Source organism: Cebus imitator, unplaced genomic scaffold, assembly GCF_001604975.1.
Source record: "Cebus imitator isolate Cc_AM_T3 unplaced genomic scaffold, Cebus_imitator-1.0 Scaffold151, whole genome shotgun sequence".
Lineage (NCBI taxonomy): Eukaryota > Metazoa > Chordata > Mammalia > Primates > Cebidae > Cebus > Cebus imitator.
This window is the reverse complement of record NW_016107466.1, coordinates 3139801-3152573: the sequence shown is the minus strand read 5'-3', so window position 1 is coordinate 3152573 and position 12773 is coordinate 3139801. Positions and strand designations below refer to the sequence as shown.

General features: G+C 39.5%; 1 protein-coding gene across 4 annotated transcripts in view; it reads right to left on the bottom strand.

Moving 5' to 3' along the window:
- Nucleotides 1-12773, bottom strand: part of CDH8 (cadherin 8) — a 383989-nt gene that overhangs the window by 359971 nt on the left and 11245 nt on the right. For all 4 annotated transcript variants that reach the window (XM_017543294.1, XM_037743753.1, XM_017543295.2 and 1 more), the window contains exon 2: nucleotides 7167-7617. In XM_017543294.1, the coding sequence (XP_017398783.1) occupies nucleotides 7167-7418 (252 nt within the window). In that variant the 5' untranslated portion in view covers nucleotides 7419-7617. The remainder of the gene's footprint in view (nucleotides 1-7166; nucleotides 7618-12773) is intronic.

Below are 12773 nucleotides of genomic sequence, written 5' to 3'. Positions count from 1 at the left end.
ATTCAGGACATAGGCGTAGGCAAGGACTTCATGACTAAAACACCAAAAGCATTGGCAACAAAAGCCAAAATAGACAAATGGGACCTAATCAAACTCCACAGCTTCTGCACAGCAAAAGAAACAGTCATTAGAGTGAAATAGCAACCAACAGAATGGGAAAAAATGTTTGCAATCTACCCACCTGTCAAAGGGCTGATATCCAGAATCTACAAAGAACTAAAACAGATTTACAAGAAAAAAACAAAGAAACCCATTCAAAAGTGGGCAAAGGATATGAACAGACACTTTACAAAAGAATACATACATGAGGTCAACAAACATATGAAAAAATGCTCATCATCACTGGTCATTAGAGAAATGCAAATCAAAACTACATTGAGATACCATCTTATGCCAGTTAGAATGGCAATCATTAAAAAATCTGGAGACAACAGATGCTGGAGAGGATGTGGAGAAATAGGAACACTTTTACACTGTTGGTGGGAGTGTAAATTCGTTCAACCATTGTGGAAGACAGTGTGGTGATTCCTCAAGGACCTAGAAATAGAAATTCCATTTGACCCAGCAACCCCATTACTGGGTATATATCCACATGCACATGAATGTTCATTGCAACACTGTTTACAACAGCAAAGACCTGGAACCAACCCAAATGCCCATCAGTGATAGACTGGACAGGGAAAATGTGACACATACACACCATGGAATATTATGTAGCCATCAAAAACGATGAGTTTGTGTCCTTTGTAGGGACATGGATGAAACTGGAAACCATGATTCTCAGCAAACTGACACAGGAACAGAAAATCGAACATCGCATATTCTCACTCATAGGTGGGTGTTGAACAATGAGAACACGTGGACACAGGGAGGGGAGCATCGCACACTGGGGTCTGTTGGGGGGAAATAGGGGAGGGACAGTGGAGGGTGGGGAGTTGGAGAGAGATAGCAAGGGGAGAAATGCCAGATATAAGTGAAGGGGAGGAAGGCAGCAAATCACACTGCCATGTGTGTACCTATGCAACAATCTTGCATGTTCTTCACATGTACCCCCAAACCTAAAATACAATTAAAAAAAAAAGAAACTAAAAATAAAAAAAAAGAAAATTCCACACCTGACTTCATGTGATGGGTCACAGTCAAAGCTTCATTTCATAAAAATGTTATTTTTAAAATGATAGAAAATGTATCTCAGGCTATGTGTATAAGGTAAATATGAAACATAAATCAATTTCATGTTTAGACTTGGCACCATTCTCCAAGACATCTCAATATATGTGCAAATATTTCAAAATCTGAAAATATCTCAAATCTGGACCACTTCTGGTCCCAAGGATTTTGAAAAAGGATATTCAATGAGGATGTGGGGTGTGTGGGGAGGGTATGTGGGTGTGTGTGTGTGTGTGTGTGTGTGCGTATTCCTGTTCCATTGGGGTTGTATGTTGTACCTCAAATATATAATATATTAATCCCATACACTCAGAAGAGAGAAAATTACACTTAACAGAAGTGATTTTTTCCCCAATTACTTTGTAATAGAACTAAAAGAGAAAAAAGCTAGATGTCCAAGAGATCCTTGTTTATCTTTCTAACTTGACGTAAAAGACTTTAACCCTATTTCTCTGTCTTACAGTGCAATGGACTGAACGTTTATGACCTTCATATGTTGAAGTTCTAATCTTCAATTTGATGGTATTAAGAGGTGGGTCTCTTGAAAAGTAATTTGGTCATGAGGGTGGAGAGCTCATGAAGGGGACTACAGCCCATCTAAAAGAAGACCCAGAAAGCTTCCTTGCCCTCTTTCTGCCAATGTGAGAATACAAGAAGATTGCAGATTACAACCTGGAAAAGGGCCCTCACCAGAACCAACCACCTGGCAACCTGCTCTTAAAGACTAGCAGCCTCTAGAATTGAGGGAAATAAATTTCTGTTTATAAGCCACCCAGACTATGTTAACTTGCTACACAGCCAGAAGTGACCAGGACACACTCAGTTACCCCAACCCTCTCTCAGCTCTGTAAATAGCCTTGAATGTGCTATTTCCTCTATTGAAAATGTTCTTTTTCTCTTTATTCCTGCAACCTGGTTCAGTAGGTTAACGCATTATCAGCTTCTGGGCTATTTCCTTTGGGAAGATTCCATCCTCGCATCGAATAAGGCAGCGTCCTCTGTATATGCTTCCATAGAACCACATTTCTTTACTTCAGAGTACTTATTTCAGTTTTCTTGTGATGTTTCTTCATGTGATTATCTGTTTTAATATCTGTCTCCCTCTAGTAGTTCATTGGCTCCATGCAGAAGGCATAGACAGGTCTGTGTTTGATCAGAACTGAGAATCTACTGGCAATGGAATACTCTGCAGATAGTAGGTGCTTAATAAATATTTGTGGCATGGCTGTATCAGTCACCATCCTGACTTACAGCCAAGGGTTCTTATAATGACACCCAGCTGTCTACCATGAAGAATCTATGCACATTTTACCACAGGATGAGATTTTTGTGTTGTTTGCCAGATTTATCAAAAACAACCACAGGTTTTCTCCCTCTTTTCTAAGACCAGAACAAATCAGCATAGTTGGGTTAGGCATCCCTTGAGCCACTTTTTTCTCTGCCACAATTTCTAAAGAAAGTCAACACTGAGGTACACAAAGATGTGACATACTCAGTGTTTATGTGTTTATGAACAGACTCTGCTCTGCCTTGGTCCACAGAGAACTACAGGCAGGAATACAGTCTGTCTGGCTGGTATTTGCTTTTTAGAATTCCAGACAAAAGCTTTCTGCTCCAGTTTGTACTATAAGCATAAACACAAAAGTCTGAAGATAGTTGGAAGACAACGTGTTGCCTAACACAGTGGTAAGTAAGGAAGACAGTCTCCACAGGGGTAACCTTGCAGCCTTTGAAAGGGAGTTCCTTAAACCAGTTAACTTTTTCTTCATGCCCATACCTCAAAGAAAGACTTACAAAATCAATACATAGAAAAAAATATTTAACTACCCAGTTGGCCGATGAAATACCCATATGAAAGAGAGAACATGAAAACCCCTTTATGGAAAAATGCCATTGAGGTTATATGACTATTACAAATTCTTCTATTATATAAGTAAATTTATTCATTTATTTTTTTCATGTAAAATATTTACTGAGAAGTTCCTATAGGAAGGCAGGGTTCTAGGTTCTGGGGATACAGAGTAAAGACTAAAGGACTCAAAATTTCTTTTCTCTGTGGAACCAATATCCTAGAAGAGACAAATAATAAACATGATAAGGTATAGAGTATGTTAGATAATGATCATCAGGAAGAAACAAAAATCAAACTTAGACAAATGGTATGATAATTAAAGGAGGAACAACTACATTTTAGAAGAATTGACAAGGAAAGCCTCTCTAAGAATATGACTTCCAGGCCAGCCATGGTGGTTCATACCTGTAATCTCAGCACTTTGGGAAGCCAAGGCGGGAGAACTGCTTGAACCCAGGAGTTCAAGATCAGTCTGGGAAACATGGGAGACCCCATCTCTACAAAAGATTTAAACAAAAATAGCCAGGCATGGTGGTCCATGACTGTAGTCCCAGTTTTTAAGGAGGGACTATTCACTTGTGCCTGGGAGGTCGAGGTTGCAGTGAGCTGTGAACACAACACTACATTCAAGCCTGAGTGACAGAGCAAGACCCTAACTCAAACAGAAACCAATATATATGACCACCGACTTCATTCCATTTTAACAGAAAATATAAAGACCTATGTTGCTTCTGACCAAGGGAAGCATCTTACTCTCAGTCATTTTACTCCCTCCCTTATGACTTTGCATAAATCTCTCTATCTTGCTGGGGGACTTCACTTCCTACCCCACTCCCTGGGCCAGTGACCCTTCAAGACACATAGAAACATCATCTCTACACCACAAAATATGTACCAGCGAAGAGGCCCTTCTTTGGGCTCCCAGAGTCTTGTTCACCTAGTGAGGTAACTGTTAATTTGTCTGCCACTCCAACTACAAACACATACACACACACATACAATTAAGAATGTAATTACAACTACAATTACTATATAGCAGGCACTATGCTTCTATTATTTTCTTTACTCTTACAAATTCTTATTTATCTTATTTGTATAATCATTGAAAAGCTTCAGTAACATTCTCAGGGTTAACATCCAGAAAGTGGCCAAGCCCATATTCAAACCTTGAGAGAAGTACGTCTCTAATGCTAAGCCTCTTTCTCAGCATCCAGCTGCTTACCAATATACTAAAAACAGATGATGGATGCTGTAAGGTTATATGTGAAGCACTGAAGAACCAATCACTCAAAAACTAGCTCTGCCCTTGAGCATGAACTGAGCCTGCTAGGTCAGAGGCCCCACCATGGTGACTCACAGGAGGGCCTTTCAAAGAGCAGGTGTGCTTGTAAGTAAGTAATGCTTCTCAGCCGGTTCCTAGGGAGAAGCTGGGAGGTGAAGTGGTTTAAAGAGTCGGATGCGGAAGAGTGTGCACAGAGATAAAACACTGTAAAGCACCGGTGGGCACCCCGATACGGATCATCCCCGCACTCAGCCTGACTCTTAATCTGAAGCAGTCACCTGAAATGTATTTTTGGCTACGCTACAAACCAAGATCCTCCAAGGCTACACTGTCATAATTCAGGATCATTTTTCTTTAAAGGGAAATAGGTATGATGGGAAATGTTTGCAGAAAAGTTTCCAGAAAATAAACTCTGATTTAACAATTGTTAGAGAATTGGTCATGGTAGGAAGCCGTGAAAAGGCTAGATAAAACCCATCACTAAGACTCAAAAGCATTTTGACTATTTCAAAATCCTTGGGTTCACTGGCAACATTTTCATCCTTCAGAGAAGCATGAAAGTCTCACGTATCACTAAGTCACAAGAAGATGCTGAATGCCTGACTGTTTACCTCTATCTTTATTACTTCATGTAAGGAATGGAGGTGAAATCAGTTATCCGATTCTGAGTCCAAAGCAACCCCATGTTAATTACCTTTTCTACCCAGATAAAAATGAAATGTTCTCCTGTTCATTTGTTTTGATTTGTTCACTTGTTTTGCATGTTTTCTTATTTACATTAGGCAAGACACAGAGTGGCATACCTTCATAAAGAGGTAACTAAGAAGAGCAAGAAGGTGTCCATTATATAAATATGCATGTATTCACATAATTTCATATGGCATGAAAATGTCTTGCCTTAGGGCTGATTAAAGAAGTTTTGAACATCCAGAAATAGGCATTTAGATACTTTACATTCTATACTCATTACCTTTTAAGTGTAAATTGCAGTTTATGCTCCAGTTAGCTAGTTATTAATATGTAATAAGGCATAGTGGGTGAAATAATGGGCAATTGGAATTTCCAACAGGATTCAAACTCAGGTAGGTAATTTACCAGCTCTGTGATCTTGGTTTGGTTTATTAATCCATCTAAACTTCAGTTTTGCACCTACAGAAAAGATACAATAATGCTGGTAAAGAAATCGCATATCCAAAACTCACAGGGCCAGATGTATTTTGGAATTAAAAACTTTTCATATTTTAGAAACATATTAAGGTATATAAACTATATGGTAAGTAACACGCTCAGCAGGGTCTGGGGCAGCACCCTGTAATCAACCACATTAACACTTTTGCAGCAAAATCTATGAATAATCAAAATTACGGGATGCATTACGACTATAAATAGCCTCAAGTCGGTTCTGCTACCTGAGTTTGTATCAAGGATACAAAAAATATATATATTTCTGAGATTTTTATATTTGAACTTATGACAAGGGGAGTACAGGCTTGTTTAACACACATATATTTGTATGCATACATGCAAATAAACACACATAGGCATATATTGAAGGGGGGGTTATTGTTAGAATAAAAAAGATTGGTGCCCATAAAGTGCTTTTATAATAGTGTTCAACACATAATAAACACTCAGTATTGGCCAAAATGTAAGTTCCTGAAAGGCAGAGATCATTGTTTTGTTCATTGACGTGCCTCCCATGCCTAACAGAGCATCTGGCACATAGGAAAGTCTCAATAAATATCCATGTAATGATTCATGATATCGCCTCATGCAGACTTTCTTCATCCAAGTAGAACCATATGAAATGAGAAACATAATCCTTGGGGAAGCTCAATTTGTTTTGCAAGACAATGGGGTAAAAGCAGAATGCAATCAGAAGTTCCCAGTGAAACATAAAGAGTTAACTCAAGTCCTGAAGACCAATTATTTAATTCCCTTTCTACTTTTCTTTTAAATCGTGGCATTTGGAAAGTGAATAACATTGGCCTGATTCAGCTCTGAAACTGACTTATCAAGAAAACCAGTCATTGGCAGGCTCATAATTGCAATTATACCTACATGATGGTGTGCGTCAAAATTAAAAGGAGCTTATGAACAGTTCTGAGGAATAAACATATATAGTCTCCAATAACCCACAGTGTGATTTTGGAAAAGAAGCAGCCCATGTCTACACAGAAAAAAATTGTCTAACCTGACAACAACAACAAAACAAATGTAAGTCCAGTCTAACACACACACACACACACACACACACACACACCCTCCACTAAATCAAAATTTTGATTGTGTACATTTGATTTTGTCTGACAGTGAATGAGTTAGTTTCCTATTGTGAAGTTTTTCAAATACTACGATGCACAGTTGAGCATCTACTCTAAGAATTTCCCTTTCTCCGTCTTAGGTTAATTATTGAAAAAACAGATGATAAAACAAAAAAAAAAATAAACATCTACCTGCAATTATACATATCTACATGGCCTTAAAACAAAATACACTCTTAGTAATTGAAGTGGTAGGAATTCAGACTGAGAAAAAATGCCTGTCTCTTCCAAGTACTATAAATTAGAGAATGAGAAATGTGAATGAGAAAGAAAATGTTATTTCTTTATGCATTATATAAGCAGTGCTATATTTTATTGATACAGGTGGAAGAGGTGGAAGGAGAAGCTTTCCCTAGAAGACCATTTAAAACTGTTGCCTTGGGATTAATCGTATTCCTAACAGAACAACAGGTAAACTCACTAACCATCTGGCCTGAAGAATTTACAGCTGTGTGGTCACAACTAAAAAAAATCTGGTATTAAACATCTTAAGACAACTAACAGACCCTGAAATTGAGATCTTAAAAACAAAGCTTACCCGGCCAACAAGAATTGGTTCAGGTCCAGAAAACTCTTCCAGCACAAACATTTGATTCCAAACCCAGCCTCTTTTGGAGCGGTTCAAAATTCGCTGTTCTTCACCCAGACTGCTTAGTTCCAAAGGGGATCCACTCATTAGAACTTGAGACTGATTCATTGGTGCCATGTAAATGCAAGGGGGAAGAGTAATCCATAATATTATTAATGGAGTCCAGAGATCCAAGAGCATTTCCGCTAGCCGTTCTGGCATGGTCCCACCAGTTAAGCAAATCACCACGAAAATGAGACAATTATTTTTTTTGTCTTCGGTCTGTAGCCATCCAATTCATCATGCAGTGCGGGGCATTTACTTACAGCTCTGCCACGTGTCTATAGCACGGGAAACGGACATCATCTAAGTAGCTTTTCTAAGACCACAATCCATTGGCTTTTCTTTTCATTGAAATTTCCTGCAAAAACAAGGAGGAAGAAAGATGAGGGTCTACTCGAACAGTTTTAAAACAAAAATCACTGCTTTTCAAAAGCACCTTAGGTGAACAATAGTAGGCACTTCTCAAACTCTTGAGTTAAGAAAGTGGAGCTGAAGAATTAGGATAAGTAATTAGGATAGTAAGTCCTTTTATTTTTAAGCTTTATTTGGATTTTAGTTTTCATTCACAGCTATGTGGCCTATCAGAAACTGTTTTGCATAATAGAAGTTCTCTTTTTCCTCCTTGCTTCTTTCTCTCACATTTCCCTCTCTTCCTTCTTGATTTCATTCTCCTCTTTCCACCCCTTTCTCCCTTTCTTCCATTCTTTTTTGTTTTAACACTTCGGGGTGTATGCTAACACAGTCCACTTGTCAAACAGACTATAGGTCTCTTATTTTTTCTTTCCTTTTTTTAAACCTGTTTAAAGACCCATTTTGGTTCCTTTGATGCTGAACTCTGTGAAGTAAATAGCTTTGAATTAACAACATTAAAAAAAATACAAATGAGAATGGGAGGGGAATTTACCCCCATTTTTACAATCTTAGTTTCCAGGATTCATCAGAAGGGATTGTCCAGTTCAGGGTGCAGAATGCAATTCTCTGCCAGGAAGCTAATAATGAGTGAATAAAATTAGATTGCTCCCAGAGAAAAATTATGTAATGTCCAGCTTGTATGCTATAATCAGGACAGTATCAGGGTCCCCATTCAAAATGTTCAGTTAAAGAGGAGATTTAAATTATAGAAAGCTCCTTTGGGAATAAAATATAGTTAAAAAAAATGTACTGTTCAACTGAAGAGATTCAGAAAGACATGGACACGAAAAAATCCCCATTACCTGAGGTGTCAGATACATTTTTTGCTTACCTTCAGCATGGCAAATGTGTTTCTTCCCTCACCAAAAAAAAATATTTTTAAAGAAATAACATTCACCGCAGATCCCAGAGAGAAGCTTTGCTGAGTTAGACTAAACGGGAAAATAATTCCTCAGGACACCATCGGGGACAGTGTGGCTCAGGGAATTCATCATAGGAGAGGGAACCTTTCACCTCTAGGTCTCTGTTTCCATTCTGGCTCACAATAAGAAAGCTAGAAAGTCATTAACATTAGCTGGGCTGGTGAGTGGCCTTAGTGAAGCCAGATGAAAGGGGCAGACCCAGATTGTACTGCAAATACAGGCAGAATCTGATCTAACAAGATGGCCAGTGGAATCGCCCTGCTTGTCATTCTTCGCCTGGGCTTAGCTCAATCACTGAGACTCTATAATTCAAAAGGGCTCAACCCTGATGAGTGCATAGAGGAGCCATGGCAAGCAGCAGTTGCTTTTGAAATGGAAGAAAAAAAAATAATGTTTTTCAATAGGGGGCCAACACAGAGAAAAAGAAGTCCAGAACAACATTCTCTCCTTTCCCTGGAATTGCAGCAAATCTTCCCCTTAAAACAGTTTTCCCTTAAGGCTTTCTCTTATCCCAGATTGTGAGCAGACTTTGGCAGGCTTCAAAACTTAAACTAAACAAAATTCAAAAAGTCCCCATAAAGAAATCCCCAAATCTTTGTATGTTTCTGAATGGTAAAGCCATTTATTACTCTAAAATCATTTACAGCACACCCATGCTGTGCTCTTTCTAGACCTGAGGGAGAAGGCGGTGCTAAAGGAGGCTTGCACATGCTGAGGACTGTCTGTTCTGGAAACAGATACACCTGACTTTGGATCCCAGCTCACCCTACTTGCTGTCTCTGTAACGATGGACAAGATATTCAAGTTTTCTGAGCTTCAGTCTTTTCTTCTGCAAAGGGGCACTAGTAGTCATTCCTATCTAATGGGACAGTTGTGTGGTTCAGAAATAAGACACCTGTAAACCAGCCAGATGGCGGGGAATACTCAGTAAGCTGGAATTCGTATGGTTATCCTGGGCCAGATGTGTGGTGATGACAGGATTCCTGCCATGGAGAGGCTTTGAGAAAAGACAAATGAACGAGCAGAGTGAAGCTATGTGACCTCTGCAGTAAAAGTTGGCAAGGTATGAGGGTGTCACAAAGGTGCTCAAAGGCCTTCCCTGTGGTGGAGGATGAGGATGGTGCTAGTGGGGAAAGGCCTTTTTATACACATGCTGAGATCCATGCTAGTCATAGAACCCCAACCTAAACACTTCTCAGAGAAATGGGACTTGTACTTTCCAGTTCTCCCCTACTCCATGATAGACCGTACTTGAATGTGCAAAAGCCATGTATGCTATTCTTCAATGGCATACATTTTGTTTGTTTCTTTGTTTGTTTACTCAGGCTCAGAGTTATGGGCCCAAGTGATCCTCCTGCCTCAGGCTCTAGAGTAGCTGGGACTACAGGCATGTACCACCCCATGCCTGGCTAATTTTATTGTTACTATTATTTTTAGAAATGGAGGGGGTTGATCTTGAACTCTTCACCTCAAGTGATCTTACCACTCCAGCCTCCCAAACAGCTGGGATTACAGCATGAACCAAGATACCTGGTTGGCCTGAGTTCTACAGCAGCAGAACAATAAGAACGTTGTGAAAGTGACCTCTAGTGTCAGCCTGCTTGGGGTTTGAATTCTAATTCGTACACTGATCATTTGTATAACAGGGGAGGGAGAGATAGTTAACAATAACAATGAAACAATGATAATAATACAGACCAGGCAAGTTTGTTTTGAAGACTCAAAAAGATACACTTGGTAAGTCAGTTAGGATAGGCTAGCATGCACAGTTCTTTAAAATTTTACCAAACACTCTGCAAGTATATTCTGACATCTGCCTTGTTGATAAAGATTCTGGGATAAGAAAATTTCATCTCAGTTTAAATTCGTAATAGATACTTTCATGGATACCACCAAGCAGCACTGAGGGTGGACTGCGGCTTGTTGGATGGACTGTGGCAGTGAGTTCTCCCTACCTGAACTCACCAGAATACGTTTAAATATGATAATAGACCCTGGACCAATGTTATACAATGGCAGAGCTTGACTAATCAGAATGAGTAGGTTAACTAAAAAGGGGCTATGTGTGTAGTCATAAATAGTATCCACTAACACAATATCTTACTGTTAGATAAAGCTTATAATGCCTTGCCTTGTTGTGAGGCAAGAGAATAATTGATTCACTAAAGGAACACCTGTAAGTAAAGAAAGAACCGCTATTTGAATCTATGTAACTTCAATATTCTTTCTGTACAAGACCCTTTCTCTCATTATAGAAATATTTATTTATTTCTTTATTTATTATTTTTTGTGTGTGTGAAAAAAATTTCCCAGCAGTATCCTAAAGTGTCTTGGGTTTCTTTCTACCACACAAGGATTTCTGTAACCTTCATAAACTTTTTTCTTCATTCTTCATAACACAATTACAATGAATATTAATTATTATAACTAATAGATTATGATAATATTCGTGTGTGGTGGAGGGCTGGCTACATTCTAAGCACCTTGCTAAGACCTTTACATGCATAGCTCATATAATTCATTCAACACCACCACTTGATAGATGCTATTATTATTTTCTTGATTATTCTATTTATAAAATATTTGTTAAAACACCATTCCCTAACTCTTCAGTTTCTTTCTTTCTTTTTTTTTTTTTTAGGATTTAATATGTTAAATTTTATTTTATTATATTTTATTTATTTATTTTTTATTTTTATTTTTTAGAAATATTATAGAAATATTTAATGACCATATACTGTTTGTCAGGTATTGGGGGAGAGAAAGGCAAATGGTTCAGAACTCCTGTCTTCAGGAAGCAAAGAATCTGTTTCAAGAATAAAGAAATACATAATCAATTCACTGAAATGTAGTCTTAGAAGGTTTAAAAGAAATACAGAGGGATGTGTAGCACTCATCTTGGCAGCATTAAAGAAGGCTTCCTAGAGGGGATGTCATTTAAATGTTGAAACAGAATTAACCAACTGAGAAGGGAGTATAAGTGAAAGAACATTTCGGTCAGCCAATGGATAAGAACAAGACCACCAACTAATCTAGAATCTCTAAATGAATCAGCATCTAAGGTAATTTTCAAATTATTATTTCCAGGATCACCCAGTCCACGGTCACTCCATCTTTTTCCTACCCGTCAAATTCACAGTAATCGTGGTCTCTACAGAGTACATGTCAAATAGGTAACCCTTTCCTCTGCCATTTCTTTGTGAAGAGAAGAGCATGTTTGGTTTCTCTAAAGGTCTAGCCATACCACAGAGAGGCAATGCACAGTTGCCTCTGAGTGCTATTCCTGTGCAACTTCTCAATCTTCAGATCTTTTTTTTTTTAAGGGACACATGACTTTATTAGAAAAATTAAAAACAACCGAGGTGATGGCTTGGTCTTCAGCAGATGCCTTGGTGGATGAGGCTGCTTTTCGCTGCACTGGCTTTCTCCTGCTCCTGCTGCCATGCAGGGTCCAACACGAAACAGCACCATAGCCTCAGGGTCTCATCAGCTGCTGCGGATGCCACTGTGGCCCCATCTGGGCTCATGGTCAAACTCAGGACCCGGGATGTGTGACCTTTCAGTTCAACCACCTTGGCCATGGTTGGGTACTTCCAAATAACCCGCTGGTTCTGTGAAGAGCCATGGACTGAGATGAGCTCCTTGTAGTGGGGAGACCAGAGGGTGGAGCACACCTGGGAATGGGCATCCACAGCACTCAGGCAGGCTCCAGAGCACGCATTCCAGATGCGAATGTGTCGATCACTGGTGCCTCTTCCTGTTGCCAGGACATTGGACTACCAGGGACACCATGCTGCAGCCTTGACAACACTTGATGCTGGGTGAATGTTTGCAGAGGAACCCAGCCACCCTCTCCAGGAGGCCACACGTTAACCAAGTTATCATTACCACCACTGGCCAAATGTCATCCATCTGGGGCCCAGCGCCGCCCACACACTTCCTGGCTGTGGCCACTCAGTGTGGCCACAGGGTGTTCTGCTACCTGAACATCATGGTGGTGGATGTGGCCAGAACATGAACCACTGGATGGGATATAGCTGTTCCAATTAAGAGATGGCCAATACCCAAGACCTGGGGAGAAATTAGCCCAATTCAGGGGAATCCCTTCATCCACATAGGTCATTCCCATCACATCGCCTGTAGGAAGCTTCTAGAGACTGAAAAACTTAAATGCCATCTC